At 41.2% G+C, this 27,544-nt stretch overlaps 4 protein-coding genes across 5 annotated transcripts; all 4 read right to left on the bottom strand.

The window, feature by feature from the left end:
* Positions 1 to 261: 261 nt before the first annotated feature.
* grk7a (G protein-coupled receptor kinase 7a) lies at positions 262 to 6,991 on the bottom strand. Its single transcript, XM_047590291.1, has 4 exons — positions 6,225 to 6,991; positions 4,932 to 5,387; positions 2,179 to 2,459; positions 262 to 1,931 (listed from the first exon to the last, which is right to left on the bottom strand). Exons 1-4 carry the CDS (start codon positions 6,819 to 6,821, stop codon positions 1,592 to 1,594), a joined length of 1,674 nt encoding a protein of 557 aa, XP_047446247.1. The 5' UTR covers positions 6,822 to 6,991; the 3' UTR covers positions 262 to 1,591.
* Positions 6,992 to 10,542: 3,551 nt separating this feature from the next.
* fbxo36b (F-box protein 36b) lies at positions 10,543 to 14,235 on the bottom strand. Its single transcript, XM_047588943.1, has 4 exons — positions 13,721 to 14,235; positions 12,381 to 12,489; positions 11,514 to 11,686; positions 10,543 to 11,333 (listed from the first exon to the last, which is right to left on the bottom strand). Exons 1-4 carry the CDS (start codon positions 13,814 to 13,816, stop codon positions 10,836 to 10,838), a joined length of 876 nt encoding a protein of 291 aa, XP_047444899.1. The 5' UTR covers positions 13,817 to 14,235; the 3' UTR covers positions 10,543 to 10,835.
* A 156-nt stretch (positions 14,236 to 14,391) lies between these two features.
* On the bottom strand, positions 14,392 to 22,535 carry agfg1b (ArfGAP with FG repeats 1b). Of its 2 annotated transcripts, XM_047588940.1 has the most exons (12): positions 22,175 to 22,533; positions 19,884 to 19,977; positions 19,491 to 19,606; positions 18,760 to 18,898; positions 18,471 to 18,630; positions 18,214 to 18,321; positions 17,655 to 17,787; positions 17,308 to 17,387; positions 17,097 to 17,189; positions 16,734 to 16,892; positions 16,028 to 16,122; positions 14,392 to 15,893 (listed from the first exon to the last, which is right to left on the bottom strand). In XM_047588940.1, the coding sequence occupies exons 1-12, from the start codon at positions 22,339 to 22,341 to the stop codon at positions 15,834 to 15,836; spliced, it is 1,404 nt and encodes a 467-aa protein (XP_047444896.1). In that variant the 5' UTR covers positions 22,342 to 22,533; the 3' UTR covers positions 14,392 to 15,833. The 2 variants fall into 2 exon arrangements, with proteins under 2 accessions (XP_047444896.1, XP_047444897.1); XM_047588941.1 differs by lacking the exon at positions 18,214 to 18,321 and having other exon boundaries at positions 22,175 to 22,535.
* Positions 22,536 to 22,683: 148 nt separating this feature from the next.
* Positions 22,684 to 27,522, bottom strand: zgc:110269 (probable flap endonuclease 1 homolog). The gene is made up of 11 exons (XM_047588942.1): positions 27,270 to 27,522; positions 26,473 to 26,539; positions 26,191 to 26,293; positions 25,933 to 25,987; positions 25,784 to 25,845; positions 25,554 to 25,690; positions 24,385 to 24,445; positions 24,097 to 24,228; positions 23,849 to 23,994; positions 23,628 to 23,772; positions 22,684 to 23,456 (listed from the first exon to the last, which is right to left on the bottom strand). The coding sequence occupies exons 1-11, from the start codon at positions 27,349 to 27,351 to the stop codon at positions 23,400 to 23,402; spliced, it is 1,047 nt and encodes a 348-aa protein (XP_047444898.1). The 5' UTR covers positions 27,352 to 27,522; the 3' UTR covers positions 22,684 to 23,399.
* Between the last annotated feature and the right edge of the window lie 22 nt (positions 27,523 to 27,544).

The following is a 27,544-nucleotide window of genomic DNA, read 5'->3' as shown; positions in this document are numbered from 1 at the left end:
AGAGGGGATTTGTAGCTGTTTTAAGCAGAGAAGGCACAAGGTTAACGCTGGTTATCGCCTTATCAGCTAAGTATTGAACTTGCCAAGTTGTGGCGGCCTGGAGCGGAGCCTTGCTGTAGTCAGCATCCCGAAGGGGATTAAAGCAGCTGATATTTATAAATTTTACTCCAGAGGCGTCAGCAGCGCTTCCTTTGAGGTTATATATAGAGTGAAACGCAGTATGTTGAATGATGTGATTGTGTATCCAGAATGACGGAAACGTTTTAAAAGACATTTTCATTTATTCAAAGGTTTCAGTGTTTATGGAAATTTCTGCATCACATCTGATATTTCTATTGGAGCAATTTGTCCCATTTTATATTTACAAGCACATTTATTGTATATATATATTTCGTATTAACATAACCTGTAAAAACTCAAACAACTCGGCCCAAGATCTGGACATTTAAAAGCAAATAAATAACCTGAGACAAATAAAGAGTAACAAGGATTATCTTTGAACTAACCCATGTCTCATCCCAAACTAAGAAAAGAGACCTGATTTATCATTGTATTTCAGGGCTATGGACAGAGCAATGCACACATTCCTGGTTCGGAGCTTTAATGCCCAACTCCTCTATAATTTCCTCCTTCACATGCAGCAATGAGCTGCTGTCTCTGCACGCATCTGTCCCCCAATATCCCCGGTCTAGAGTCTCCATTTCTCACTAAGTTGAGCCTCATAGCACCAACAGTAGAGGGACTCAGTGAAGGGCCGTTTGGTATTCTTCATTTTCTTTAAATTCCTCCTACATTTTACATGACTTATTACATTTTTCCCTTTCTCTCTGTGCATAGATATAGATCATTTTCTTTATATACAAAACATACAGTTGCAACAATTGCTTTTTATAGTTTTTTTACAACTAAACTTCGTGTGGACGGTTAACCAGCTAGATGTCACATAGTGAGGTTTAGGGTCACAGTATTTAATTAAACTTTACATCATCCCCAAGTGTGGATAAAAAGCACTTTTCAGTCTAGAGACAGTGGGGGCTTATGATCGATATAGGGCATGAAAGTGCTATAAAATTACGTGTTTACACAATTCAATAGAATTCAAGGTTTTGAAGACCAATTTCAGCATCTGGGGTCTTGAGTGCAACTAAGTCTCTTCAGGAGGTGATACTGCACATCGTGTTTGAATATTCATTTCTTGGGCAGTTAGCTAATGCAGTATTCCTGGCACAAAGACCTCCCACTTACCCCTCTAACACTAGTGTTACTCTGTAAAGCTTACGCCTAGTCATTTATGGCCATTGTGCAAGTCTACAACATTAGGTACGCATATCTTCAAGAGAAGCTGTGAACCACACAGAAGATGTTCAAAGGATCACATCCTTCATATTTTATTCAACTTTGCCTCATGAGCAGCTGATCTCTAAACCCTGAGCATCCTTACAAGAGAGGGACAGCGCACCTTTCTCTACTTAGATGCTCGACTCTCGTGAAACATGATTTCTTTATTTTACATCAACGTTATTTTGCTTGTGACTGAGAAAACGAATGATTGAGTGTTATTACTGGTACACGATAGCAAACGCGCGATTGCTCACAGCAGAACACACGTGCCAGACTTCTTCTCGTCATCACCACCTCCTCCGCCTTCTTTCCTGTTGGGATCATTGAGCTCGTCGAACAGCCCAGTTTCGATCATCTCCTGTTGCCACTGAATGGCCACAGCACCTGTGCTGAACTCCTTAAAGAATTTGTCGTCCTTGGCGTCAAACTCGATGCCCTTGATCTCGGAGAACTCTGCAATATCGCCAGTGTCCTTGGCGTAGACGACGTTGGGCTTGGGCACCCATGGGGGATCCACCAGTCCTGCCTCCAGACGGGGGAAGTTGATGGACTTGAACCACTCGTGTTTCCTGGGATCCTCCATGTCATTCCTAATAATAATAAAAAAAATAATAAAGGTTTCCATCAAAGTTTTAAAAACAGCGTTGTACACAAGTAGCTACCCAAAACTTCAGGTTAAAGGTCCACAATAACTAGTTTCATATGACCTTCCTAAGCCAACTCCATTTTGATGACAGTTTGATGCAAAATGCTGGATCAAACCACCAGAGTTTTGCTAAGGGTAACCCTAACCCTAACACTAACCCTAACACTAAGTATAATAGAAGAACATCTTACTTCATGCCCAGGCGCTCCTCTATTTTTTTCTTGAGGAACTGCTGGATGACGTCCTTGGTGGGTGCATCAAAGCACTTGTGCTCCCACTTTGGTTCCTCATTGAGGATGCGGCGCTGCACCTCCTCCTTCTCCACCTTCTCCTTTTTACTCTCGGGGCCTTTAAAAGGTGTGTAGCCAGCCACCATCTCATAGATACTGCAGCCCAGGGCCCACCAGTCCACTGATGTCCTGTATGGGGTTTTGCTGAGGATCTCAGGGGCCATGTAGGCCCCAGTACCGGCCTGGATGAAGGAGAAGAGGGGTACGAGTAGAAAGAAGAAGAAGAGAGTGAATACCTCATAAAAGTGAATATGAGATACATTACACACTATTTGTACCTATTCAGCATATTTTGCTCAAATGGAAACCTTTGAGACCCATTCAGACGCCGTCACAGTTTGATGTTGTGTAAACTCTTGCTCATCAGGGAACTAAAAGCAAAGTCTTTGTATATTCTCTGTCTAACCATTCTCATTCACTTTCCTCCTGCTCTCCTGTTACACTACCACCACCCAGTCCCTCCCTCCCTCCTTCCCTCCATGTTCCTGTGTGACCTCACCTGTTGGACCAGGAGCCTAATCCTAATGCTAAGCCTACTACCTGTCAAGAGTTGTATGTGTCTGCACACTGACAGAGTTGTCCAGCCTCTTATATAAAGACTGACCATTTCTGGGTGATATGGCTTACAGTAGAAATCCACTCAGACATGTAGCCATGTCCTCGATGTAAAACCGCACTAAAACTAAAACCGCAACTGCTGCAGAACTGAGAGCTGACTATTTGCTGCCGAAATGACGTCTTACTATACATGCATTCAGGCCACTTAAATATGCTAACACAAACTAGACATTAACTACTTATCAGCCATGTGATCAGCCATCTGAGTTAACCTACCCTCAGTAGGTTGGATTGGTTCCAGCTTTAGAACTCAAAGTTCATCTAACTAATCAGTGTCTGCACAGTTTCTGCTGTTAAACTCATTTGGTTTGTGTTTTTGTGGTTCCTCAACAACCTCTGCTACGTGTAGCTTTTACTTTTACTTTACTTTAAGTGTTACATGTCTTCATCGCCCATCCACAGCTGTGTCGAGAAAGACCCGTCTGCTCCACTGAGCAGCAAGCAAATCTACTGAACCGCTTCATTTCGTCCCCTGGCAGTCCTGACTGTCACAGGATGTTTCTATGTGTAATTATTTATGCCTCAGTTTATTCCAGCCAAGGAAATAACCTTGAGATATTTTCCATTCAGAATGAAGTCATCTTGTTTGCAAACTATCATGTCTGAACCTGTTCAGTGTAAGATTTTACCTGCATCTGTCAATCTGATCAGGGACAGACTTGTGTAATGCCCACTAAGACGATTAGGGGACCAAAGCCAGCCTTGCCTATAGAAGGTTAGCCCAGTCACTTTGGCTGGCTGAGGAGCATCAGAGTACTGGATAATGAGCTTACTGGACTTTCATAGCGCCAAGAGCTTACTCTTTGCTCCTGCAAGAAAGTCCCGAAGAAACCCCATTGCAAAGTTCTTAGTGTATGTGAGGTGTGATGCACTGCAGGTGTTATGAGGCAACAAGGGATGATGTAAAATCATCAGTCATTGGGAGCTTTTAAGAAGTCAGGTGCAGAAAACATAAATGCAAAATGCATATTTGAGCTACTTTTAAATTTAAGGACAAACTGACAAGTTACTTGTATCAAGAGGTTATTTCCCATTAACATTTCTTAACATTTAACATTTGTCAGTTGATCCTCAGTTAGTGGAGCCAGTGTGGTGTAGCATCATCATGATATTCATAAATGCCATTATGTATATTCAGCCTTCTTACCACTTTATTCTTCCATTTACATTGGTTTTTCACCAACTGTAGTTATTAGTATTAGTATTAGTATTAGTATTAGTATTAGTAACAATTGGTTAGCTACTTTAAACAATTGGATACAATGTGTAAAGAAAAATACCTTTAGCATATTTACTTTTATATAGTTTTTCTCTTGTCTCACCTAATTCATTTTTTTTGTTTGTTTTGTATTTTGCACTGTTGTTCCATGCCTCTGTAACACCTTAATTTCCCCCATGATAGTAAATGAGTCCTGTCCTGAGTCCATCTGATGTGATCTCTTATGAACCCAATGACGACTTTGTGAAGAAAGAGGAATGACAGGCTATGAGCTTCATAAAGTGTTTCAGTACAGCTGAGGCAGCTCTCTTAAGGCACCAGAAATAACTAAAACCTTCTTACGCTTAGCAACTGCTGCTTTAACCAGCACTAGACCTCCAAGGTCTCTAAGATAGCCCCTGCACAAGATGGTGACCTATAAACGGCCAAGCTATAATCTGACTGCTAAAGGATCAAATTAGTTATATAATGGATTCAGTGACTCTCATTGCACAGATCTTTAAGCAATCCATTAATCCCTGTCCGGATTTAAAGTGAAGACCTCACCAAGAGTGACAGGAGGTCAAGAACCTGAAATCATTTTTTGGCTCAAGCTTCATCTTCAAATAAATGAGGTATCACCCAACAACCAGCCCCTGTTTATTTGCACCTTTTCACTGTGTGTATTACTTGGACTAATAGGTAAGAATGTAAAATCATATGTCCCTTAATCATCGCTAACGGCTAGCCAGTCCTCACATGTTAACAGCTTCCTAATGGCATGAGATTAATGTGTTTACTGTGACATAATGTCACTGTTGGGTGTCGATCTACTCACCATCTGGGTGACAGTCTTCCCCGGAACGATCTCTATGGCCAGACCCAAATCTGAAAGTCGGCACTGGCCAAAGCTGTCCAGCAACACGTTCTCCGGCTTCATATCACGATATACAATATCCATGGCGTGCAGATGCAAAATGCCAGTGGTGATCTGAGCTGTGTAGTGGACGATGCGCTTCATTTCAATGCCCTTGTCCACACCTTTGCCATCATAGCCAATGTTGTAAATGTGGTACTTGAGGTCTCCTCCATTCATCAGGGTCATGACAAGGCACAGGTGGGTTTTGGTATCGTAAGCGTAGGCCAAGTTGACCAGAAACAGGCTGTTGACCTTCTCTAAGATCTGCTTCTCCAACAGGGCCATCTTCTCACCTCCCTTTTTCTTCAGTCGCTTTTTACACAACTTCTTGCAGGCATACATCTGGCCTGTGTTCTTGACTTGAACAGCACATACCTGCCGAAGACAGTTGATTCGTTAAAAATGTAAGCTTCTCTATTTTTTTAGACACGTGTGCCTTAATTTGTTTTTTACCATTCCCCAGAAAGGCAAATAATGGTGGCAGGCTAACGAGGCTCTAAGCAGTACATGCACCCTTGAGCTACACCAGTCAAGGGGCTATAATCTGGCTAAGCATTACTGAATACAGATAAAATACATTTCTCTTTAACCTGATCCTAATATAGATACACTGGTAGGACGTAACTGGTTCACGTTATCAAACTAGCTTGATCCTTGCCGCAAGTGTCTTGGCATCCAATTTGCCACCTGTCTCACTAATATCTTTAGCTACCACCGCTGTTTTAATTGACAGTGAACTAGACAGATATATAATTTAGCTCACTGCTTCACTCTGAGGAGACGTTCAACAAGTACCAGTTGTAGGTCCTCTGCAGATACTATCAGCACAACACAATTACTGCCTGGTCACATGCTTAAATACCAGTTGTTTATTATTTTATTCCTTAATGTGGCAGCAAATGTCCTTCAGTAATTAGTGCTTCACAAATTGATTTTCAAAAATGTAAGAAGTACGTCCATGTGATACATAACGATCTGGTCAGCTTGAGACAGACAGTTTTCATGATTAATGTTTAATTTCTTCAGTACCTCTTTCCTATGAATACAACTATTGTTTTCTAAGAAAAACACTAAAACTGCACTATATTACACCATCATGCCTACAGAATCCATGGGGAAGCCTGCAACTAAAGTAAGGTTGTTAAAAAGATTTTCCAAGCCATATTTAAAATGACTTTCCAAAGCTACATGTAGATATATTTGCATGCTTACCTCTCCAAAGCCTCCTTTTCCCAGAGTCCTGAACTCATAGAAGTACTTGTCACTGATGGGCTGTTTCTCATACTCTTTCCACTGGAGGAATTTATCAAAGAATGGGCTTGCCTGGTAATCTGTAAAGGGTTTGCCTTTCAGAAATTCTCTTACACCTTCCTGGACCTTGCCTTTCATCACTTCATCAAAGGTGGCATCTGTGACAGACTTGCATTTTTCAGCAGGTTCCCCGGAGAGAAAGGTCAGGAAATTCTTGGAGTCAGCTTTGCAATACTTGGTGATGATGTTTTGGCGTGCTTTATCTTTCGCTGGACCTTCAGCCAGATCCCAGTCGTACAACTCATCCAAGAAATCAGCAGCGAGCTTAAATTCAGCGTTATTTGCCAGGAACTCACGGAAAAACTTTTTGCCAATAGGCTGTCTTTCACAAAGCGATGTAAAGTCCTTTTCAACCGAAGCTCTTATTGCAGTACATTGTTCGGGCTTGGGGAGAGACAAGCTGCGACGGCGCTTTTTCATCTCCTTGTCATCACCACCCTGGGCTTTCAGGTAGGCCGTGTTGGCCACCAGGTTATCCAGTCCCCCCATGTCACACATGTTGGCGGCTGTATGTGGTCTGTCCCCCCTACGCGACTGGGTTCTTCAGCGGCTTCCCAGAGATGCCCTCCGACTTTCACAATCTGTGTGTCTGTGTGAGAGTGCAAGTCGCTCTGAAGCCAGCGCGCAAATGAGCTCCTTCACCCAGCCTACCTGCAAACGTAAGACACACTGACACACCCAGTAATTACTCATTTAGAATTAAATACCAGGGAGGGATTTTGGCTTAAGGATCTTTGTGTGGTCTATTCAAGGATGCTGTACACGGAAAGGGAATCGTAAGCAGGCTCTGTCATAAGAGGCTTTGTAGTCCTTTATAGTTGTTCATGATGTACAGCAGCCTAACGGTGGTCCAGTGGCTGACTTTACATTTAATGGTGAGTTACAGTAAAAGATCAGAAATCAGCAGACACCAATAAACGACCATTTGACATTATGTTGTTGCTTAGGAAGGTTGATATACTGCACATATGATGTGTCATGTGGAGATCTATGCTCTGTTTTGAATATTGAAAAGTAATGCATGTATATTATTTGCTACAAGAAAGAAACAAAATCTTCAGGTACGGAAAGAATGATTTTTCAGTCAACGATAAACAATAACAAAGATAAACAAACAAACAAACGAGAAAAAAAAAAAACACACGCAAGTACGTGCTTCCATTGCCAGGTTTGGCACTTCTTTACACTGGTGCATAAGCCTTGAGGGGTGTGACCTCAATCATGTGATGAGGTTAACAGAGTTAAACGAAACAGTAACACTGGACACACAAGAGAGACACATGCATTTGTCTGCAATATGTCTGCCAATGTCAATGTCAATGCCCCACACATAGTTTATTTGGGTTTTTGTATTTTTTTAAATTTTGTGAACTCTAGGTTTGTGAATTAATAAAAAACTGTGCAGATGTAGATGTATAAACCTCAGATAATATTAGTCAATCCTTTCTCTAATGGTCTCAAGCTTTCAGTGGCCTGCAGAAGATCAAGGGCTTTGCTTGTCGTCAGAGAGCTTCAGCTCTAACAAAAGGCCAAGAGGCCCATGCAGGTCGACTAGTGTGGACGAGCCAAATGTTAGCGGGAAATATATTTATATGTGTGTGTGTATCATAGTGATCAATGCTATTAAATCTTCCTTTCTATTCTGCATAATTCTGGATTCCCCAAAGAAAAAGTGAGCTGTCACATTGAGGAAGGTAATAATAGAAGTACAAACAGTGTATTCACTAACATTTGACAAGAAATTTGAAAACTAATATATATATATAGAAAGAGAGAGAGAAGCAGAAAGAAAGAAAGAAAAGAGGCATTCAGCCAGTTTAGGACAAGTTCCATAAATATCAGACGTCCAGTGTAAATCATGTTTTAAATGGATCGCGCCAGTGAAGCACTTAAGCCTCCTGAGTGGATGAAAAGAGGCCAGGTTTCATCTTTTACCAGGTCAGGGAAGGTGCAGGGAGGTAAGCTGAGAGCTTACACGTCGCTGTGTTGGTTCCCCATTTACTTTAGGGAGGATCTCTGTGGAGACATGCAACTGTCGGGTACAGCCGTCGCTAGTAGGGGATTTAATGAAAAAGCATGAATGGCAGCACTTGTAAGAAGATATGTCGGATTTAGTGATACAGGAGAATAAGTCGAGTAGAGATACATACAGGAGGTGGTGCACCACCGCTTCTTTAACCTTGGGATGATTAGCCTGGCCTGAGGCGGTCGCAAAGGTTAAGATGAGGAGAGCATTCTCATCCTGTCTCCCACATGGTCCATTATATGGCCTTTATAGGTCTGACTCAATCCTCTTATGGCCAGTCACCACAAAAAGATAATCGACAGAACGCATTACCAGGTGACCAGTGAGAATGAAATAGAACAAGTTGGGCATTTTTCAGTTTGATCAACATGGATGCTTTTTATGGCTGGGTTATAATTTCATATAAATAAATAAATAAATAAATATGGCTTGAGAAGAGAACCGGGAAGAGGTTTGGAAGTAAGATGTAGTAGGATGTAGGACGGGGTCATTTGACACCTGCATTAGTCTCCTCAGTGTGGCTGCTTCTTATAGAGGAGAACTGTTGTTTGTGTGAGCGTAAAGAATGTCAGATGCTGATTAAAGCTCAACCTTCTCCTTTCATCCAGTCAAAGAACTGTAACAGATAGAAATGTGTGATCAGAACAAAACAAGACCTCCCTGATCCAAAACTGGACGAGTCCTTATTGATCCAAAAATCAGAGTTTGACTTTAAGGAGGTTTATCAGAGATGAGGTGATTTGTCCTCAATTGAAGAGGAGACGAGCTCACATCAGACTCAGGCTCCCACGATGCTGCCTGCGAGCCCTTAGATGGAGCAGTGACGGTGATCAGCGACAAATTTTTTGCAGTCATGCAACTCTCTTCGGTCTAATCCCCGATCAAACTGCTTCAAACTTACAGTGTCCTGCCAAAAAATTACAAGAGCAGGTCACCATCAGAATCTGGGACAGGGGAAGCAGTCGAGAGTCCATTTTTCTTTATGCCTTGAATCATAACTTTAATCAGACTGACTTTGTTTTCCAGCAGAAATTAAAAGTCTCATCAAGGACTTTACATGTTTGCACACACTTACAGCAGCATGTATCAACATAAAGTAAAGCAAGACAAGGACAATGTCTGGTACAGACAGGAGCAACAGAACTGGTAGCTTGTGCCCCCTAGGGGACTTTTTTTTCTGTGTACACTACACCTATAATCCTATCAAAACTCACAGACATTATCCGTGTCTTCTAAGAATCCAGATCATGATGTAACTGTAACCCACTCACTGAACACGTACGTTGTTGGCAGCCCTACCCCTCATTCAAACAAGACTCTGTCCATCTTGAAAAGTATTGAGTTGTTTATGTTTCTATTTTTTTTTTTTATATTGCAAACATCTAAGACCGGTTTAAAACTTGAACTATTTTGATTTGGTGTATATTTTGTAACAACCACTTCCCTCGCAGAATCAGTGAAGTAGATCGATCTTTTCATCTATCTGTAGAAAAATAAAACAAAAATAAGAATCCAAGGGAAAAAATGTCCTGTATCAAAATACTGGTATACCTATCCACTGCATTTGAAACATACTATATATAATTCAATTTTAAGAGCATATTTTTGTGACATGATTATTTCCATTACAAAAAAATAAAATCCTAAATATTAAGGACCTGAGAAAGATGTCATGGCCCCTCTCTACTGCAGTGTTGTAGCTCCTGACTAATGAGAACACAGTACATCTCCTGGCTGCTACAATAACACCTTGTGATCTGTCTGGAGCTGGTTAAGCTCCTCCTTGTTCGCAATACAACATACATTAAAATGGAAAGTAAATACAAGTTTTAAACAATAATTCAAAAGGCAATTTCCAAATAATTCAAGATATTCAAGAACAAGATATCGTCATTTGAGTATGTATTGATGTTATTGCATCCTTAAGATAGTACACACCATATATAAGTAAAATGGCTGAACATTGATTAGTTTACCATATACTGTAATAGGCCAATTCTGCTTGAAAAAGGAACCAAAACAATGACCCATGACTGTATCATTACTACAGCATATATTATGCATATGAAAAATTAAAGTATGTTTACCTTACTTACCATGTTTATGGATCCTTCAAGCTCTTCTTTATATTTATAAAGACGCAAATAGATATTAACCTAACTCAGCTCATGAATGACACTATACAGACAAGAGAACAGTATATAAATTTATTTCCACCCTACAATATTGTATATTACAACTTGTACATTACAATCAACAATTAATATCAACTTAGCAAGCAAAGCTAATATCATGGCACAACAAATATACTTGTGAAAAATACCAACTGAAAAATAATATCAAATGAACAAGAATGAAATCACTTAACCAATGAAAGATAAAAAACTGTTTGGCTGATACATAGCCAACACACTTTTATGATAAGAAAATATGCAAATATGACACATTAATGTAACAATAAGTCTGAACAACATTTGTTAAACGGTTTAAGTCTGTGTTTTGTCCGGCTCCGTACTGAAGTCTCCTCTACCGTTGCTCAGTGTTTCTACCTCACAGTGTATCGTGTCCTCCAGGAACAGGTCAGACACAGGTTTGTCAGAATCAGAGCCGGCCTCTGTTTGATGGTTAAGATCAGCATTATCATCACAGCAAGAGCTGGTGTCAGACCCAGCAGCAGTGTCAGTGCAGAGGATTGGGTCGGAGACAATTCCAGCGGGAGACTCCTCATCCAAACCGTGTGGCTGAATAATCTCTGAGCCTTCATCAGGAGATTCCTCTGCGAGTGCATCTGGCTCAGACACCTGTTCTTCCTGCTGCTCCTCAATCTTCAGCCTCCTACGGCTGATCAACTTCTGCAGCTGTAACTTGCTGGTGAAAAAGATATTGCGCCAGCCTACCTCTAGTGCCAGAGATGCCATCTCACCTGAAACAGCGTTAAAGCGCTGCCGCACTGCCTGCTCCCAAAACTCCTCTGACCCACATAGCTGAAGAGCACAGGTGAAAAGGAAAAGATATGTCACTCTAAATGTAAGAGCTCACTTAGTTGCTAAATCATTAAACAGAGTTTGCAAATACTGCAGAAGAAAAATTCTTCAACGGTGAAATTTCAATAAATAAACTTAATATCTTATTAACAAGCCTCTTTTGCTTTCTCTGGGCCTCACCTGCCTGAACCTGCGTGACGTTCTTCCAAGCTGACCCACATCCTCAAGCTCTAGATAATTTATTATCCGTAGAAGTAAGGAGTCAGACAGGTGCTCCAGATAATCATAATGGCCTTGGCACAAAGCCTTGGTGTACTCCAAGATTCCTTGGCCAAAGACCATGCTGACCTCACCTGGGAAGAAGCCCATAATTGTATCTGTCATCTGTATGAAAGCATTCACTTTATTCTCCCCTCATGTGATTATATAAGTCGACATTTTTCACAGTAGACTTGGCCAGTCTCAGTTGGGGAATCACACACGTAATTTCCTTACACTTGATGTTCCATCAAGTGTAAGACATGACAGTGAATCAGCATGCACAAAACGTGACTTTAAGTTAAAATATATAAAATATTCTCACTGTATTTTGCCATGTCTTCATAACAGAGCAGGACATGTTTTTTTAGAAATCACTGATATACTTTTTAAATATAATTTAACTTTAAGCTCAAGGCTACAATAACAAGCTGCTCTATTTAAGTCCCAGTAAAGTAAGTGATAGTGTGAAATACTCCCAGAATGCACAATAGTAGAAGGTGGTAAAGGGACCACAGCCATCAATAGTCCTAGTGAACCATTTTAATGTGCCTCATCTCCATCAGTTACAAATGTAGAATTGTGTTTTCATGTTAATTAATCAAATTATATAATTTAAAATAATACAACATGGAATACTATATTTTTATGGGAAAAAAACACATACTTTTACCCAACCAAATCAAGTTAAGCTTCTGAGTACTTCCCTCAAGACAGCTTTTCTTAATTAGGGGAAAATGAAAAGGAGCATCAAATGGTCAAAAGGCCGCCCAGATGTGAGAATCTTACCCTGCAGCCGAGTGTCATCCAAGAAGTCATGATGAGACTCCTTCACTTCCCCAGGCCTGGAATACCTGTCTACAAGTCTCGGCGATATCTTCCACCATCTCCATATCACCTGGAGAAATGGACAAAGCATAATCACTGTCAGAAATATTTTTACACCCAAAAGCACAGCCTCCTACTAATTTACACACACACACACACACACACATATATATACTCACTTGCCAGTTCATTAGGTACACTAGTGATGACAGATGTATTGTGATATAACAGTCCTGCACTAAATCCTCCTTCATGACTGTTACAATGTTCAGTTTATGTTGACATAGTGTAACGTGTAGGTTCATTGCTGGTTGATGGCTCACTCTTTGTAAAATGAGAGCAGGATGGAGACCGATTTCTTCTGGAAAAGCGCTTTACTCTTTAAGCAAGGCAGAATAAAACTTGGTTCAGCCCATTGACTGTATATACTACAGCCCCAGCACTTCCTGACAACTCTAGGCACATGACTAAAACTGACCAATTACAAACTAACTGGGTTTAGACAGGTAAATGTAAAATAATCAGGAAAGGCAGATTCAACAACCTTAGCTGCTTGCAAATACACTAATGCTAATAATTAAATGTGCAAATATGTAACTAATAATTTTGCAAACACATAAGTGTAAATAGCTACCCTGTAAACTGTACATTGTAAATTATATTCTTGACAAATTACCTGAAATGCTTGACCTTAATATGAATTACTGTGAGAGAGGTGGCAATTCAACTTCGCAATATAATTTTGGAGGATGCAGTTTGTGGTGCTGTGAAAGTGGATTGAATTAAACACTAAGGTATTTCTGTTATTTAGACTAGCCCACTGAAAAAAGCTGACTACAAACCACAGTCTCCAAACGAATTGACAGCTCTCTCTGTTATTTGAAACAAGTGATGAATGACCCTAAAGATTTAGTGAAGACCCACAATATAAGCATGCGTTCGTTTTCACGAGGGTAAGTTACCTAATGAACTGGCAGGTGTGTGTATTTATATACAGTCTATGGTTCTGATTAACAGTACAGTAAAAACAGCACAGATTCACACAAACATTTACATGTGTTATAAACATTTACTAGCTACAATTACATAGCAGCATACAAATATTAGTGTTAAACCGGTAACCAGGCTGACGGTTGTAGCGAGCTTAGTTAACATTAAATTACCGCTACCGTTACCGTTTGGCAGTTAAAGCTAGTTAGCCGACAGACGTTACTAATAAAGGAAACCAGGCGTATGCATTTTTTATTTTTATTATTATTATTATCAAAGATATTGTAGACACAGAAAATATCATCACTTACGTCTGACTTGGTGAGAAAAAGGTGATAAAAGTTATTGTTGGGTGGAGGACCCCGTCCAGAGATTTCAAACAGCGGGTCTGTTAAGAGCGACGCCATGTCAAAGTTTGTGTGTTGTCATGGCAACGGCACATTGTTGGGTTGGTTGCGTTACGAGGCCCAAGTCCATCTCTTTGGTTCACTACACTGTAACTTTAATACAACTTTCAATTAGACGTTCACCAACACACTGTCGCCTTCACATCAAAATTGGTGGAAATGTTCAGGAATTACAGCACTTTAAGACGAAGCCCCCTCATTTTCAAAACTTGGCTCAAAAGCTGTGAGTAACCTGATCTCAACCCCAATAAAGGCAGTAAGCAGTCACTTAAGCCTTAATTCATTCAAGTATACCTTTAACTGTACCTTGATTTTTTGGCAGCTACAAAAAAACCCTTCAAGGTGAACACATATTTAAATAAACAAATTGTAAAATATTTACTCTAAATTGGGGTAACGCTATCTGCTAAAAATCTCCGTAATCATTACTTACATTTACAATGGTAGGTTTACTTGCACAGGAGTATTTGGTCAGTCGGAGGCATTACATTGGTGTATTTGAGTGTGAATGGTTGTTCTGTAGACCCTGTCCAAGATGTAACCCGCCTCTCACTCAATGACGGCCAAACTCATAATTGTAGTTAAAAATCTTTTAATTTATTTATACATATATTTATATATGTACACATTTACTTACCTACTCTTGCCAAGACAAGAAACACATTGTCAAATTCATTGTTAGTCACGGGTGGCACAATTGAGACCGTTACTTTCCCCGAGTCACAAGTAGATCCAGTAATGCAATAGTTCCTAAATTCATGTTGACTTATTTTAAAGCAAGCAGTTTGATTTATTTCTCCTCATTCTGTCCCTCCCTTCAAAAGGTTTTCAATAACGAAGCAAAGAAAAGAACAGATACCAAAGGAGTGTAGTGTATACAATACAACTAACAATCTGTTTCAAATGCTATAGTGTTGTTGTTTATTTTTCCTTGTCAGGGTCTGGTAAACCTGTCATTCCCTGTCAACCCGCAACCATGTACTTCACCCGATTTGAGGGAACCCAAACTGGATCAGACCCACGACCCTGAAGCTTTCATTAACAGTCCTTTCTTTTGTTTTCATCATACTTGTAAAATATAGTGAATATCTGAAATATGCTCATCTGACATCTTCATAAAGCAGAAGTGAGGTTAATAGAGAGCACTAAATAAATTTACCAATGCTTTATATTTTGGGTGAATTAACATGACAAATAAATACTCATCCTAACTGCACTTTGTGTCTTTCCTCCGTTTGTGCTCCAAGAGACCTGACCTGACACTGGCTTCATATTTGAAGATCAGCACTTGCTTTCAAAACAAAGTTCAGCCCATTTTTCCACAATTTCAGAGACATTGGCAGTATTTGAACAGATGACCGATAGTCAAGGATAACTGGCGGGACCCATCCACCTGCTTGGGATGTCACCCTGAATTAAAAAGGTGTGGGTTTGGTGGCTTTGTTACAGGTTATATCAAGAGACTTGTGTCTCTCAAGAGAGCTCTGTATATTAATGTCCTTAGAGCCAGTAAAGGAGCATTATGCCTAAAAACACAAAAATATCCCTTTTAAAAATCACCTGCATCATCATGACTGCTTCAAACCACAGATCATGAATTTGGATGGAACCCTGTTCATAATCTTAAAATGTATACCCATATCTATGTAAATAGTTTGTAGTGGTTTTTCTATGACACAAGGTGTGTGTATACTCACTCTTGTTAACTGAGTCCTTATACATAACATGTACTTAAGTGTGATTACAAATGGTGATATGCACAGAGCTTACAGTTATAAACAAAAATAAAAAGCATATGACATAATGTATATAGTCCAAACAGTACATTTTCCCCCATAACAGTCTCTTAGTCTTCAATATAGTCCTTTGTATTCCTTCATAATGTTGTAAACTTGTTTTAAGAAAAGAAAAAAAGTCTTCTTTAGAAATGTACTGCCACTAATTGCGTGACTGTTGAATATGGTGCGTTGAATATGTGCTGCATGCTGTCCTCTGGTGGCCAGGAGCGAGAGCTGTGCTACAGGAAAGGGTTGGTGGATGAACCCCCTGAAGGGAAAGAGCCGGCCGGTGCTCCTGCCTGAAGTAACAGGGAATGTGAGTTAAGACTTAAGACATCAAAAAGAAACATTTATGCAGACGTGTATCCCTTTCAATTACATCTCTGTTTTTTCTCATTTAACAGTGGAACAACGAAAGCTGGTGCATGCTCACCATGAACGGGTTATTAGACATGCCAGGTCCCGCCATGGGCTGCCCAAAGGCCGTGATCGAGGGCTTGCTCTGACCATAGACTGGGAATGCGGGGCCTAGGGGTGACAGAGGGAAAGGGATTTACAAGAGGCTGAGTTTGATGCCCCCCCCCAGCAGTGACACCATGTCTAGTAGGAGTTCATATACACGTGTGCTGATTTTACTCCCCTGTGTTTGCTTAAAGTAAATGTACAAAATGGTTAAAGCAAGAGAGTGAATTGCTACCAAGACCAATGAACTGGAACAGAACTGTAATTTTAAAACATGTCGTGAAGATGAGGTAATAAAGAATCAGATAAACTGTTATTTTAGGATGATTTAAACTATGACTCTTTCTACGGCATTAAAACTGTTGATAGGAGAAATAAAACATCAAGAGAGCCAAGCTCCAGCGTGTCAGATTGCATTCAGTTAACAAAGCCATAGCAATGTCAGATTCGTCCTTGTGTTTCAGGCTTTGCACCCTGAATGCAACCTTTTATCACTGTGCAGTAGCTGCCACTGACCAGTCACACTTCAATTTGAGGCAATGAGGCTTCAACTCAAACCTCAAAGTAGATTTAAAAAAAATAAAAAATACAAACAATTCATGCCAGAAAAAAACAGCTGACAGGTACTGCACAGGTGCAACGGGGTAAGAGGACATAGGGATGTGGGAGCCACTAACCATTAGACTGAGGGTGATATGCCCCAGGTTGAGTGTAAGGGATGGGGACCTGGCCGGGGAATTGCTGCTGGAAGTTTCCGCTGAAACTGGTCGGGAGGCAGTAGGAAGACGCATTCCCAAAGCCGGCGGGCATGCTCATTGAGCCAGTACCAAAGGAGGCTACGAGATACACATACAGCATGTGTGTACAGTGAGCGTACACACATATATATATACACACACACACGCACACAAGGAGGAGTATATTCTAGATACTTTAACAAATCACAAAGCTACTTGGCAATGTAACGGGGTTACATCAAAGTAACATAAATGTGTATGTAAAACACACATGTTATTTAGTAACTTCAGATTCAGACATACCTGCAGCTGGAGCTCTGCCATTGGTCTGGAAGGGGTTGGTGGCCATGTCTGGGCCAATGGCTGCAGCAACGAATGGATTTGTGGATGGGACGGCTGGATGGAATACAGTCACAAAATAATTAATTACAGTCACATGTAAAAAAGAAAAAACAATCAGAACCTTGTACTTTAGTTCTGAACATATCACTGTAGTAGTAATCACTATGACCACCTCCAAAGCCAGGCTGCATGCTGGGTAACACAGGTGGATTCTGAGCTGGTGATGAACCAAGCACTGGTCCAAATAGGTTTCTGTAAAGGAAATGATGCAATGAAATGTTTTTTTCACAGCAGTTTCACAAATCCAGCAGGACGTGACAGGTTATACCACATACTCATCAGCTACGACATATGAAGAACACACACACACTGAACACTGAAGTAATCAACTTAACGTAGTGTTCATAAAATATTATCCAGTATTTCCAGGTGTGCAGAAGGATCTGTGTAGGAAATGAACAGCTTCTGGTGAATGTGTGTGTGTGTGTGTGTATGTGTGTGTGTGTGTATCTGCCTTACCCTCCTGAGGGGACAGAGGAGCTGAGCTCGTTGTCCAACTCAGCCAGAGCAGCATAGCGGTCCTCTGTGCGGCTCCCTGTCTGGGACTGGGCAGCTACGGCACTAGACATTGACGGAATTGGCACTCCTCCACCTTTCAACAAACATTCGAATTAAACCTACTCAAACATCAAGTGCTTTAAACATATAAGGGCACACCCTAATACTTAATAGGCCAGAGGGGAAAAAAGTACGCTGGATGTCTCACTCCGGAGCCCTTTCCAACAGGTCTTTCTCAAATGAATTGAAACCGGTAAGATGTTCTGGCGCATTCACGACATTTCTAAGGGTTTGAAAGTGCTCAGTATGCTCAGCATTAGTTTAAATCTTTTACAGCCACAAAGTTTTCAACAGTTTCTAAGCAACAGCACTATTGATGACCAGCAAATGCTCGGAGCATCCGTACAGAGAGGGCTCACCCAGTGGACACAGTTGGTGAGAAATGAATAAAAGAAAACTGAGGCGAGCGTGAGTATGTGTGGATGCGATGGAGGAAAGACAACGGAGGGGAAAGTGGTACCTGATGAAAAGGACTTTGTGGGAGGTGACGTGCTCAGGTGGGATGGAATTGTAGTGTTTCCAAATGCCTCAAAGTTGGCAAAGTTGGTATTTGAATTACCCTGAGGTGCTGCAGTCATACACAAGGAAAAATTAACAGTGACAATGAATGTGGAAATAAAAAAAAAACAATGAGAGGGGAAATGTATGTGGTAATGATCAGGCAAGGGATACATCCTGTTATGACCTTAGTAAAACAATGTGACATTTGAACAGTACCTGACTGGCTTGGAAAATGTGCAAAGTTGGCAAAGTTGGTAGAGCTGGCAGTTTGAGTGGGCGGAGCAGCGAAGATGTCTCCTCCCAGGTCTGAGAGCAAGTCGAACTTCTTCTCCTGAGCAGCACTGTGATGAGCCTGGGCACGACTTAACCCTGGAGACTGAGTGGTAGTAGTATAAAAATGTTTCTAAACTTTGCTCCAACTAAATTTCGAAAAAAAACAAAGTCAAAGGTGATAATTACCGATTATCAACAAAGCAGACAGAGGCTCAGTGTGGATTTCCGTTACCTGTCGCAGCGGGGTCTTGTTGAGCTGTAGGGATTTGAGGGGTGGGACTTCTGGGGTGCTGCCGGTGCTGCTGGCCGAGGAGCCGGACACTGAGGCCTGGACGCTCGCTACTGCTCTCGCCTGGTCTGGAGGAACATACCTAGGCATTCAGGAAAGAGCACCAGCACAAACGCTGATATGTTTAGAAAATCAAGTCACTGCGACACAGATATCTTTCTGAGGATGTCAAATGGTTGCTATTCAAATCAAACTTAGCTAATTGTTTTCAAAGACGATTTCAGTCTGATTGAACTGATTTTTTCGTTGCACACAGAAGTGTTACAGACTTTCTTTCTCCAACCTCTGCAGCAAAAGCAGGAAAATGACACGTGGATATAAAAAGTTCTAGACAAAGAAGTGTGTGCTATGAAACTGCAGCATATGGTTAACCAAATCCATGACTGCAGAATGGTTTTGGCAAAGGTAACAATTGACTCTCTGCATGCCTCCTCTTTGCATCCAGCTGATACTACACATAAAACACGCCAGCACTGCAGAACGTCTTATACTGCTTCTCAGCAGCAGAGTTTTCTTCTACATACCAACATTATATGTTAATAATTAAGCAAATTGTTGCAATTAGAGCACTTGCAGGTTCAAACTGACATACAGTGAAACAATACGATATTTTAACATCAGATTTTACTTTTTCAAAATATATCAAACGAACATAAAGAACAAGTTTATGTTACCATCTTTTCTTTTCGTATTTTTCCTGAAGGAACTCTTTTACTTTCTGCGGTTCTCTGAAATCTGGAACAACTGATGTCCTGTCGTCGTAGAGGCCCAACCAGATGTGTTTACAGACCTACAGGGGGCACAGGAATGAGGGGAGTGGGAGGTAAGTAGAGAATTGAGGTGGGGGTGGTGGCACAGCCCCGGACGGAGATGAGAGAAAGTAAAGGGAAGGGGGGGAAGGGATGACGGGAAGTGGGAGAAAGGAATGCCAATAAGTTGACTGAGCAGGGTTCAAAAAAAATACCAAGATGGGTCGACTAAACCAAACTGCACTCGTGTCTATGAAAATAAACGTTAACCATGTGAAACATGGTGCTGGGCCCTTTGTTGTAAAGTGTGCGTGATACCTCGTTGCTGTGTTTCTGTAGGAACTCAATTTCCTGCTGTGTGAATGTGGTCATAGAGATGGACTTCACTCTGTGTGGGGGATTCAGTCCTCGCCTGTGGGTGGAGGAGGTATATGTTAGCTAAAGAACAACAGAGGCAGAATGCAACCCAACACTGTTCATGTTACATGAAACAAGCTAACAAAAAAAAAAAAGAGAGAAACACAGATCCCCTGTTGTATTGCATTTTCAGAGGGAACGCATGAAGTTCATGTTAGAAACATGTTTTAGACGTGTCAATATGAACATCTGATAAAGAATGTTTGAAGAACACAAACTTCACAGCTTTTGGTATAAATCACAGGGACTTAAAAAGCATAATTAACTTAAGTTAAAAGGAATGTTAAATACTAAATAGTCGCAGATGAGTTGACCTAAATTAATTAATTAAGGATTGAAGCTGATGTCATACAGATGTATTTATACTGTCAATAAAAACTGTGGATCTAAACCGATAAAATAAACCCTCCACCAACTCAATTAACATATAGTAACTCTGTAAAGGTAGTTGTGTATTATACTAGTAAATATCTGTTGTGACTACCACAAAATATGTTCGAACTGTTGAAACGTTCGCAACGTTAAAAACGTCGTACTGACCCTGACATGATCTTTGTGTAATCAAGTCATAACAAACCATAAGTTAAACTTTGTTCTTCTTAAATTCATTTTATAGCAACACAAAGCTCAATATGCCCTTTGGATGAGACGAGAGGTAAAAATCCAGCTCTCTGGCTTTAAATACTCTGACATATCATGACCTTAATGACGGAGGATCATCACAGACTTGAAAGTAGAACAAGCACCTTATAATTATAGCAACAAACAATCTGTGACGGGGAGTGAATTATTGACTGTTTGTACACAATACAACAAACTCAAACAGGCAACTTCAATACGTGGAAAAAAAGAACTATTGGAAGAGTAAATGTAAAAAAAGAAGAAGTTATAACTAGAACTAGTTTGACTGGTGAAACTGTCAAACTCTTTAAGTGGGTCCAAAAGGCACACCAACGAGATTAAGCATCAAGAGGCCTAAGGGAAGCTTTGTGGCGGGCAGAGAAAGGCAAAACTAACTAATGCTGACAAAAAAAAGATTTCAGCTCAGTCAGGAGGCATTTCAGATGAAAAGCTGAGGCAATTTGTAGCACAAGTGGCTGAAAAACTGTAAAGTTAATGCTGGAGCCCAGATCCCTGTTCACTCCAGTAGTGGTGGAAGCGTTTTAAAATAGCTGTTCAGTGCAGCTTGACAGAGCTGTAACACTTATGCAAAGAATGAGGAAAAATAATGGCTTCCAGATGTCCACAGTGGATACAGACCCATCCGCACGGATTAAGAGCGACTTCAAGAATACTACTCATGTAATCACTCGGTCGTGTTCAAAATTTGTATTTTTTTAGTGAATCGATGTTCAGTTCAACCTAGTGTGATTTAACGCTGCAAAAAAAGGAAACCGCGACACTCTGTTAGGAAGTTTGTGTTATCTCCCCAGGATTACTCTCATGACCTGTGTCGTTCTGTCTTCTAGTGATGAGTGCGCAATGTTTAAATAATGACTCATGATTTCTCATCACATCCACGTCGTTTTAGTCACCCCTTTAGTAAAACACATGTTACACAGTGACAGCGAGATTCTCAAAAATAAGCATAAATGGGAGTGGACTGACGGCATGTTGAGTAGACCAGCTCCATTGTCTCAGCCCTGGCTATGATTTCATAATGATCATAATGAATCCGTTTTTGAGGAAGAGGGACACACACAGCAGATATGAACGACCCACTGGCCCAGTTTGTCCCAAGTTGACAGACCCACCCAGCTGCTGCTCATCTTAAGGTGTGTGTGTGTGTGACCTGTTTGGTCGGAGGTCCTGCTAAAGATCAACTAGAGGAGGTCCCCCTGTGATGTGGGCTCAAATATTTGCAGTCATGAACCCAGCCCCAGTCGTGCTAACCTTGACCACACAGGCAACAAGCCACTGAGACGACCCCTGACTCAAACTAGAACACACAACACGTCTTATCACGGCGAGGCAGCGCTGTCAACAAACACATCCGCAGATACCGGCCCATCCCAGCGGCCTCGGGTTGGACCGAGGGGAGCGTCACCGTTACCTGTCCCGACCTCAACACCAGCTAACGAGCTAGCGGGACCGCACGGACCCGGGACCCGGGACCCACCGCGGCACCCTGCCGGTGACCGGCGGACCCTGTAAACGATGAAAACAACGCTCCCACGCGAAAGGAAACTCACAGGATCCCGGAGCAGGTGGTACAGACGAAGGAGCCGACTGTCATGTTGACATAGGTCGGGCCGCGCTGGTCGCAGTCGAAGCATTTCCTATTCGCGGGAAGGCTAGTCATTTCCCGGAGCATCTTCAGATGAGTCTCCTCCTGTTTTCTCTTCGCACTCGTCGCCATGGCCGAAAATGACGGCGGGTTTCACTGGGGGAGAAGAAAGTTCGGTCAGGGACCCTGGGCAGGGCGGGTGTCTTCAGGCTGACTTGCCGCGTATGACGGCGGTAGCCAGGGAGGGAGACACCTTGCTGAGAGGTCTAGCAGCTGGAGGGGGGGTAGACTGGAGACTGGAAAACTTCTTCTACGCGGAAAAAAAGAGAGGAAAACCTCCCACTAATCCAGCACCGGCGCCACCTGTCGGTCTGGAGGAACTCCTCATATTCTCAATGACCGAAACACAGCTGTCTGGAAATACTAGGGAAAATAGTACTGTGACTATAGGTACAAAAACACCACACGACCCGACAAACTCAAATATTATATTTATTTAAAAAGGAAATCTGCATGATATATATACAAAATATACAAAACACAGGCTACAACGTGAATGCCATCATTAAACTTATAATTTTCTCAAAGGAGGAGAAATCTCACTCTCTCTTTTACACATTATACCACTTTTGTGCATGTTTTAAAATTCAAGTCTTATGTCTTCCCTTGGCACCCTTTACACAACAGGTGCTCGCTGAATATCTAGCGATGAGACGTCCCCTGTCTCCAGTTTTGGCTTGTGGAATGACTTGATTACACTGGTTTCTTTCATTGCCGTCCGCCTCCTGCTCTGCCTCTCTTGGTGGGGTTGCAGGAAACTGCTGGGTGCGCTGAAGAAATGCTCAGTGAGTTGAATTGTTGTGAACCCCGATGTTCAGACAAGATCTGATTATTGTATTGTCAGAGGGGGTAGCGGTCCTGCGCAGAGAATGACTGTCTCGCCTGTTTTGGCTCCTTTAGAATTTGGTTACAACTTTAAGCAGCTGCCTCTAAAACTCTGAAAGACACATCAAAATTCTTAAACTCACAAAAGTCAAATAAAAACCAGAGCAATACCATTAAGTCATGGGAATGCTTCATGATAATTTTTGTAAAAACAAAAGTGACTGGGAACAGAGATAAGGCTGAATGTTTTGACATAAACAAGGATTAAAATTAGACGTGTTATCAGCAAAAAAGACGTGGCAGGCTTATTTTGTCTTGGGCCTCTTTTTGTTGCTGCTTGAAGTATCTGTGACTTCCACAGGCTAGAGAAAAAGAAAAAGAAAGAATGTTAAGACTACTGAGTTATCTGTCTAGTTATTTTAGTCCAGGTAATAAAGAGAGGTGCAATTTTCAAAGTACAAATACATTTACTAAGCTCTAAAAATACACAAATTCAAAATGATTCTTGTGTATGATTTGCTTGCTGCATTCACCTTTCCTCTCTTTCTAGTCACTCTAAAGAAGTCCTCCATGACTGTCTGTTTGTGACTTCCAGCTGCTTTCTCCTTTTCCCTCTCCTCCCGCTTATTTTGCCGCGTCTCGAGGAATTTTTTCATCCGATTAAGTACCCTCTCCTCCCTGAAAACACCCCAACACAAATGGTTGCCATTTCAAACGATATCTGAAGACATTCACACCTATCATGAGCTCTTACTTGGCATGTGCGGCTTGACGGAGGAACGTCACCAAGGCTTGTTCATCTGGCTCAGACCAGACCAGCTCTGGAGCTTGAGTTTGTTGTGAATCCAAAAATATCTTCCTCGCTTGTTCATACCTCCAGGACATTGGTATAGGATGGTTCTGAAGGGTAGCAGATAAAATCATTCCGTTAGGTCTTACTTTTAATTTAATGTTATGGGACAGAAACAGGACAACAAAGAACCAATGGTGTCCCTCTAATACCTTTCTGTTGACATACAAAACCACATTTTCAATAGTCCGGTGCTTCTGGATCAGTGTCAGAGCTCTCTTTGGACCCAGACCAGGTATCTTGTCACAGTAGTCGCAGCCCAGCAAAATACAGAGATCAACAAACTGGTGGAACAATTGAAAACAAGAGAGTAAGTATACAATTTGTATGAGTATTTACACAGAGTGATCACAAATCTGTTAATGCATACTACATATGTACTGTATATGATGTATGAACCCTATTCCCTAGAGATATCTTAACAAATGTTTCAGTCTTACCCCCTTATGTTTAATTTTGAGTGTCTTCAACAGCTTGGGTAACGAATATTCAACGATTTCACTGTGAAAAAGACCACAGAATTGACATTTGATAATCTCCCAATTCATTCTTCAAATAAAGTGATGTAAAAGACTGCTCTAAATGAAAGACCCATCAGCCAGTGGATCTATCAACTATACCACAACAAGCCTATTCATTACCCACTCTGTATCTAGCGGTTATAACTGGGAAGAGAGAGTGGAGCCCATCTTTTAATTGAACTGCCATTATAGAAGATCATAAGCATAAACTATCTGCTGATGGACTGTATGCCTCTCATATTTGATGGACGTGTCACAGCTATTACCTCTGAGATAAAACAGGGAGGAGAATCCTTATCTGTCTTCGCTGACTGAACTTAGTTTGATTATGAAATCTCTTTACTACAAGAGGGCAATTTAAGATGATGCCACTGTCCACAAAGCTAACATACTGACGTCATCCTTTAAGCTTATCCTGATGTATAAATAATAAAAGCGTGTGTTTAACTTTCCATGGTTAAAGGTCATAAATGCAGTGTTGTTCACAAACTGGTGTCAATAGTACTTGAAAGACAAAACCCAAGAAATATGTATGTAAATAATGACATGTTTTCAACTCCACAACCACGCAACGGCACTTTAGAACTCAAATATATCTCAGCCCACTGGTCACAATGATGAACCTATGTAAAGCATGTTGCTGGATCGTTGTTGTGTACTTAAACATGAGGGAAACCCAGTGCTACTCATCAGGGAAGAAAAGCAACCAAACTTAATGTCTGTGGCATATGTTAGAAAGTTATGAGTATTAACATCTCATCTCATCTTCTTCTACCGCTTATCCTCGCGGGGGTTTCTGGATCCTATCCCAGCTGTCATCAGGCGAGAGGCGGGGTACACGCTGGACAAGTCGCCAGTCTAACACAGGGCTAACACTGAGACAAACAATCATTCACACTCACACTCACACCTTTGGTCAATATAGGGTCACCAATCAGCCTAACGAGCATGTCTTTGGAGGTGGGAGGAAACCGGAGTGCCCGGAGAAAACCCACACAGACAGAGGGAGTTTCAACACAGCTTATGCTAATTAATTCATTAAAATGCACAAAACTTAAGTTCAGTCCTCTGAGTAACACAGTTCTTACCTGTCCTTCTTGGCATTCAGCTGACGTATAAGAGTAGTGGCTCCAAACGGGAGTGTATCCATGTCCTCTGATGCCACAGCGTCCACGGTCCCTTCTCTCACCAGTCGGGCACACAGAGCTTCAGCGTCCCCTGGAGCCTGCCAAATTAAAACGGTGTGCATTAGTTGATGGAACAAAAAAAGACAGAGGGATAAATTAATATTTATTAATTCCGTGTGTAGCAGTTGTACCTGGATGATAGGTACTCCCATATGCTTCAGGAGCTGTTGACAATTTCTGGTCTGAGTTGATGCTGGAGAGAGCACAGGGGGAGTCAGATTTAAACCTAAGTAACATAGTACATTGTATAATTAATGAATCTTTCTCTGTGTAGATGTACCTGTGCCTGTCCGGTTAGGGGACTTCCAACAAAGTGCTTCAGCTCGCTTCTCAAGCTGCAGGAAACAGAAGTTAGTCAAAGTGACAGTCACCTGTATTAGTTATCTGACGTCTCTGTCATAAGTCTCTGGTGCATCACATTCACAGTGACTGATGTAATGCGTCAACAGCTATTAATAGCTCACTTTGATCGGAAATGTTTTATATATACAACAAGGAAATGTTGAGTCAAAAACTACCGACACAAAATGAATCTTACAACAGCCGACTTTTCCTCTGGAGGCTTTCCATCAAATACAAAGACTGGCTTTATGTCATGTTCCAGGAAGGTGAGTGTCCGAAAGAAGAGACCTGTCAAGGGGCTTGAGAGAAGAAATAAAAGAGATTTTACACAAATACTGCCCACCGAATGGAAACCTCATTATTTATTGTTTAAGAAACTATGCTGAGATTGAGCTCACATGGATGGGGTCCCATTGTTACAGACATTTGTATTTTCTTAGACAGTCAATTTACTGGGATTTAAAACACAACAGCTCACCTGACCATAGGCGTTGCTGCACGGAACTGATTCATAACAATAGAGGTATCCAGTGCAATTATTTTTCCTGTGGAGTGTAAAAACACAGCAGGAGCATTATGGATAGAAAACAAAACAATTTTCACTTCTATAAGTCCATCATTCACATTAAACCAGAGGTCAAATATAACAGATTACAGTCATTCAAGCCGAAGTGTATTAGTCCATAACTGTTCAAACGGTGTTAAAATATTACATTTAACTGGCAGTAGTTTACCACAGTGAGTATTCACCTCCAAACACTTAAACAGTAGTGTTCATATCCAGATTTATTACAGCACAGGAGCTATTTTCAAAGATTTTCATCTGTTAACAGGTAGGTTAACATATAGAGTGTAACTCACTTTATTAAAGACGTTAGAAGTGTCAAGTAAACATTGCTTCACTGACTAGGTAATTAATCTTCCCTTTGACAGTATAAAGTAACTTGGATTCATTACTCAGGTAAAATGAGTAGGATCAGTTTGTGTTTGGAATGCAAATCATTTCAATGTATTTTACTGGTCTAACATGTAAAGTTAGCTGGTTTAAGGAAAGAAAAGTAAATTACAACATGCCACAAAACACTCAGGTGTTACTGTAGTAGTAGTGGAGCTGTTGATTAGAATAACTGGGGATGTCATGGTTGTGTTATTTTAACTTCACATCAGCTAGGCTAGCAGTCAGCTGATCTGAATGCTAACGTTAGCGGCTACCAGAAGACTTTTAAGATTTAAAGATCGCCTCCGCTCTTAAAACCGCTGAACATGACCGGGTACCTGTGTAGTCACTGATGTTCTTGTGAGAAATAGCATCGGGAGCATGTGAACGGATTAAATCAGCAAGTTTGGTGATCCCCATTGTGTCACCGGAACCATAGATTTTCTGTTTGAGACTTCCGGGTTGAAGACTCGGCGTGGGGAGAAAATGTCAGTAAAGTTTTCCCGGATAATTCGGGGAGGATCTTTTGCTGTGTTGGCACAGATTCCGACTGAAACAGCTTGAATTAAATCATAACTCTCTACGACGACTTCCATTTAAAACAGCTCCATTT

Source organism: Mugil cephalus, chromosome 7, assembly GCF_022458985.1.
Source record: "Mugil cephalus isolate CIBA_MC_2020 chromosome 7, CIBA_Mcephalus_1.1, whole genome shotgun sequence".
Classification (NCBI taxonomy): Eukaryota; Metazoa; Chordata; class Actinopteri; order Mugiliformes; family Mugilidae; genus Mugil; species Mugil cephalus.
Note: the sequence above shows the minus strand (reverse complement) of the source record. Positions and strands in the feature narration are given on the sequence as shown.

Excerpts from the sequence above, each read along its gene's own strand:
- grk7a (XM_047590291.1), bottom strand. The coding sequence starts at position 6,821 with ATGTGTGACATGGGGGGACTGGATAACCTGGTGGCCAACACGGCCTAC. Across the intron at positions 5,388-6,224 it reads GAAAAGGAGGCTTTGGAGAG|GTATGTGCTGTTCAAGTCAA; the intron begins GTAAGCATGCAA and ends TGTCTTCGGCAG. Across the intron at positions 2,460-4,931 it reads GGAAGACTGTCACCCAGATG|GCCGGTACTGGGGCCTACAT; the intron begins GTGAGTAGATCG and ends TCCTTCATCCAG.
- fbxo36b (XM_047588943.1), bottom strand. The coding sequence starts at position 13,816 with ATGGCGTCGCTCTTAACAGACCCGCTGTTTGAAATCTCTGGACGGGGT. Across the intron at positions 11,687-12,380 it reads GGATGACACTCGGCTGCAGG|GTGAGGTCAGCATGGTCTTT; the intron begins GTAAGATTCTCA and ends GCTTCTTCCCAG. Across the intron at positions 11,334-11,513 it reads CGTCACGCAGGTTCAGGCAG|CTATGTGGGTCAGAGGAGTT; the intron begins GTGAGGCCCAGA and ends TGTGCTCTTCAG.
- agfg1b (XM_047588940.1), bottom strand. The coding sequence starts at position 22,341 with ATGGCGACGAGTGCGAAGAGAAAACAGGAGGAGACTCATCTGAAGATG. Across the intron at positions 17,388-17,654 it reads TCCTCTGTCCCCTCAGGAGG|AAACCTATTTGGACCAGTGC; the intron begins GTAAGGCAGATA and ends TTTCCTTTACAG. Across the intron at positions 16,123-16,733 it reads ATATCACCCTCAGTCTAATG|GCCCCGCATTCCCAGTCTAT; the intron begins GTTAGTGGCTCC and ends TGTCACCCCTAG.
- zgc:110269 (XM_047588942.1), bottom strand. The coding sequence starts at position 27,351 with ATGGGGATCACCAAACTTGCTGATTTAATCCGTTCACATGCTCCCGAT. Across the intron at positions 25,691-25,783 it reads TGGGAGTACCTATCATCCAG|GCTCCAGGGGACGCTGAAGC; the intron begins GTACAACTGCTA and ends TTAATTTGGCAG. Across the intron at positions 23,995-24,096 it reads TTTTGTATGTCAACAGAAAG|AACCATCCTATACCAATGTC; the intron begins GTATTAGAGGGA and ends GCTACCCTTCAG.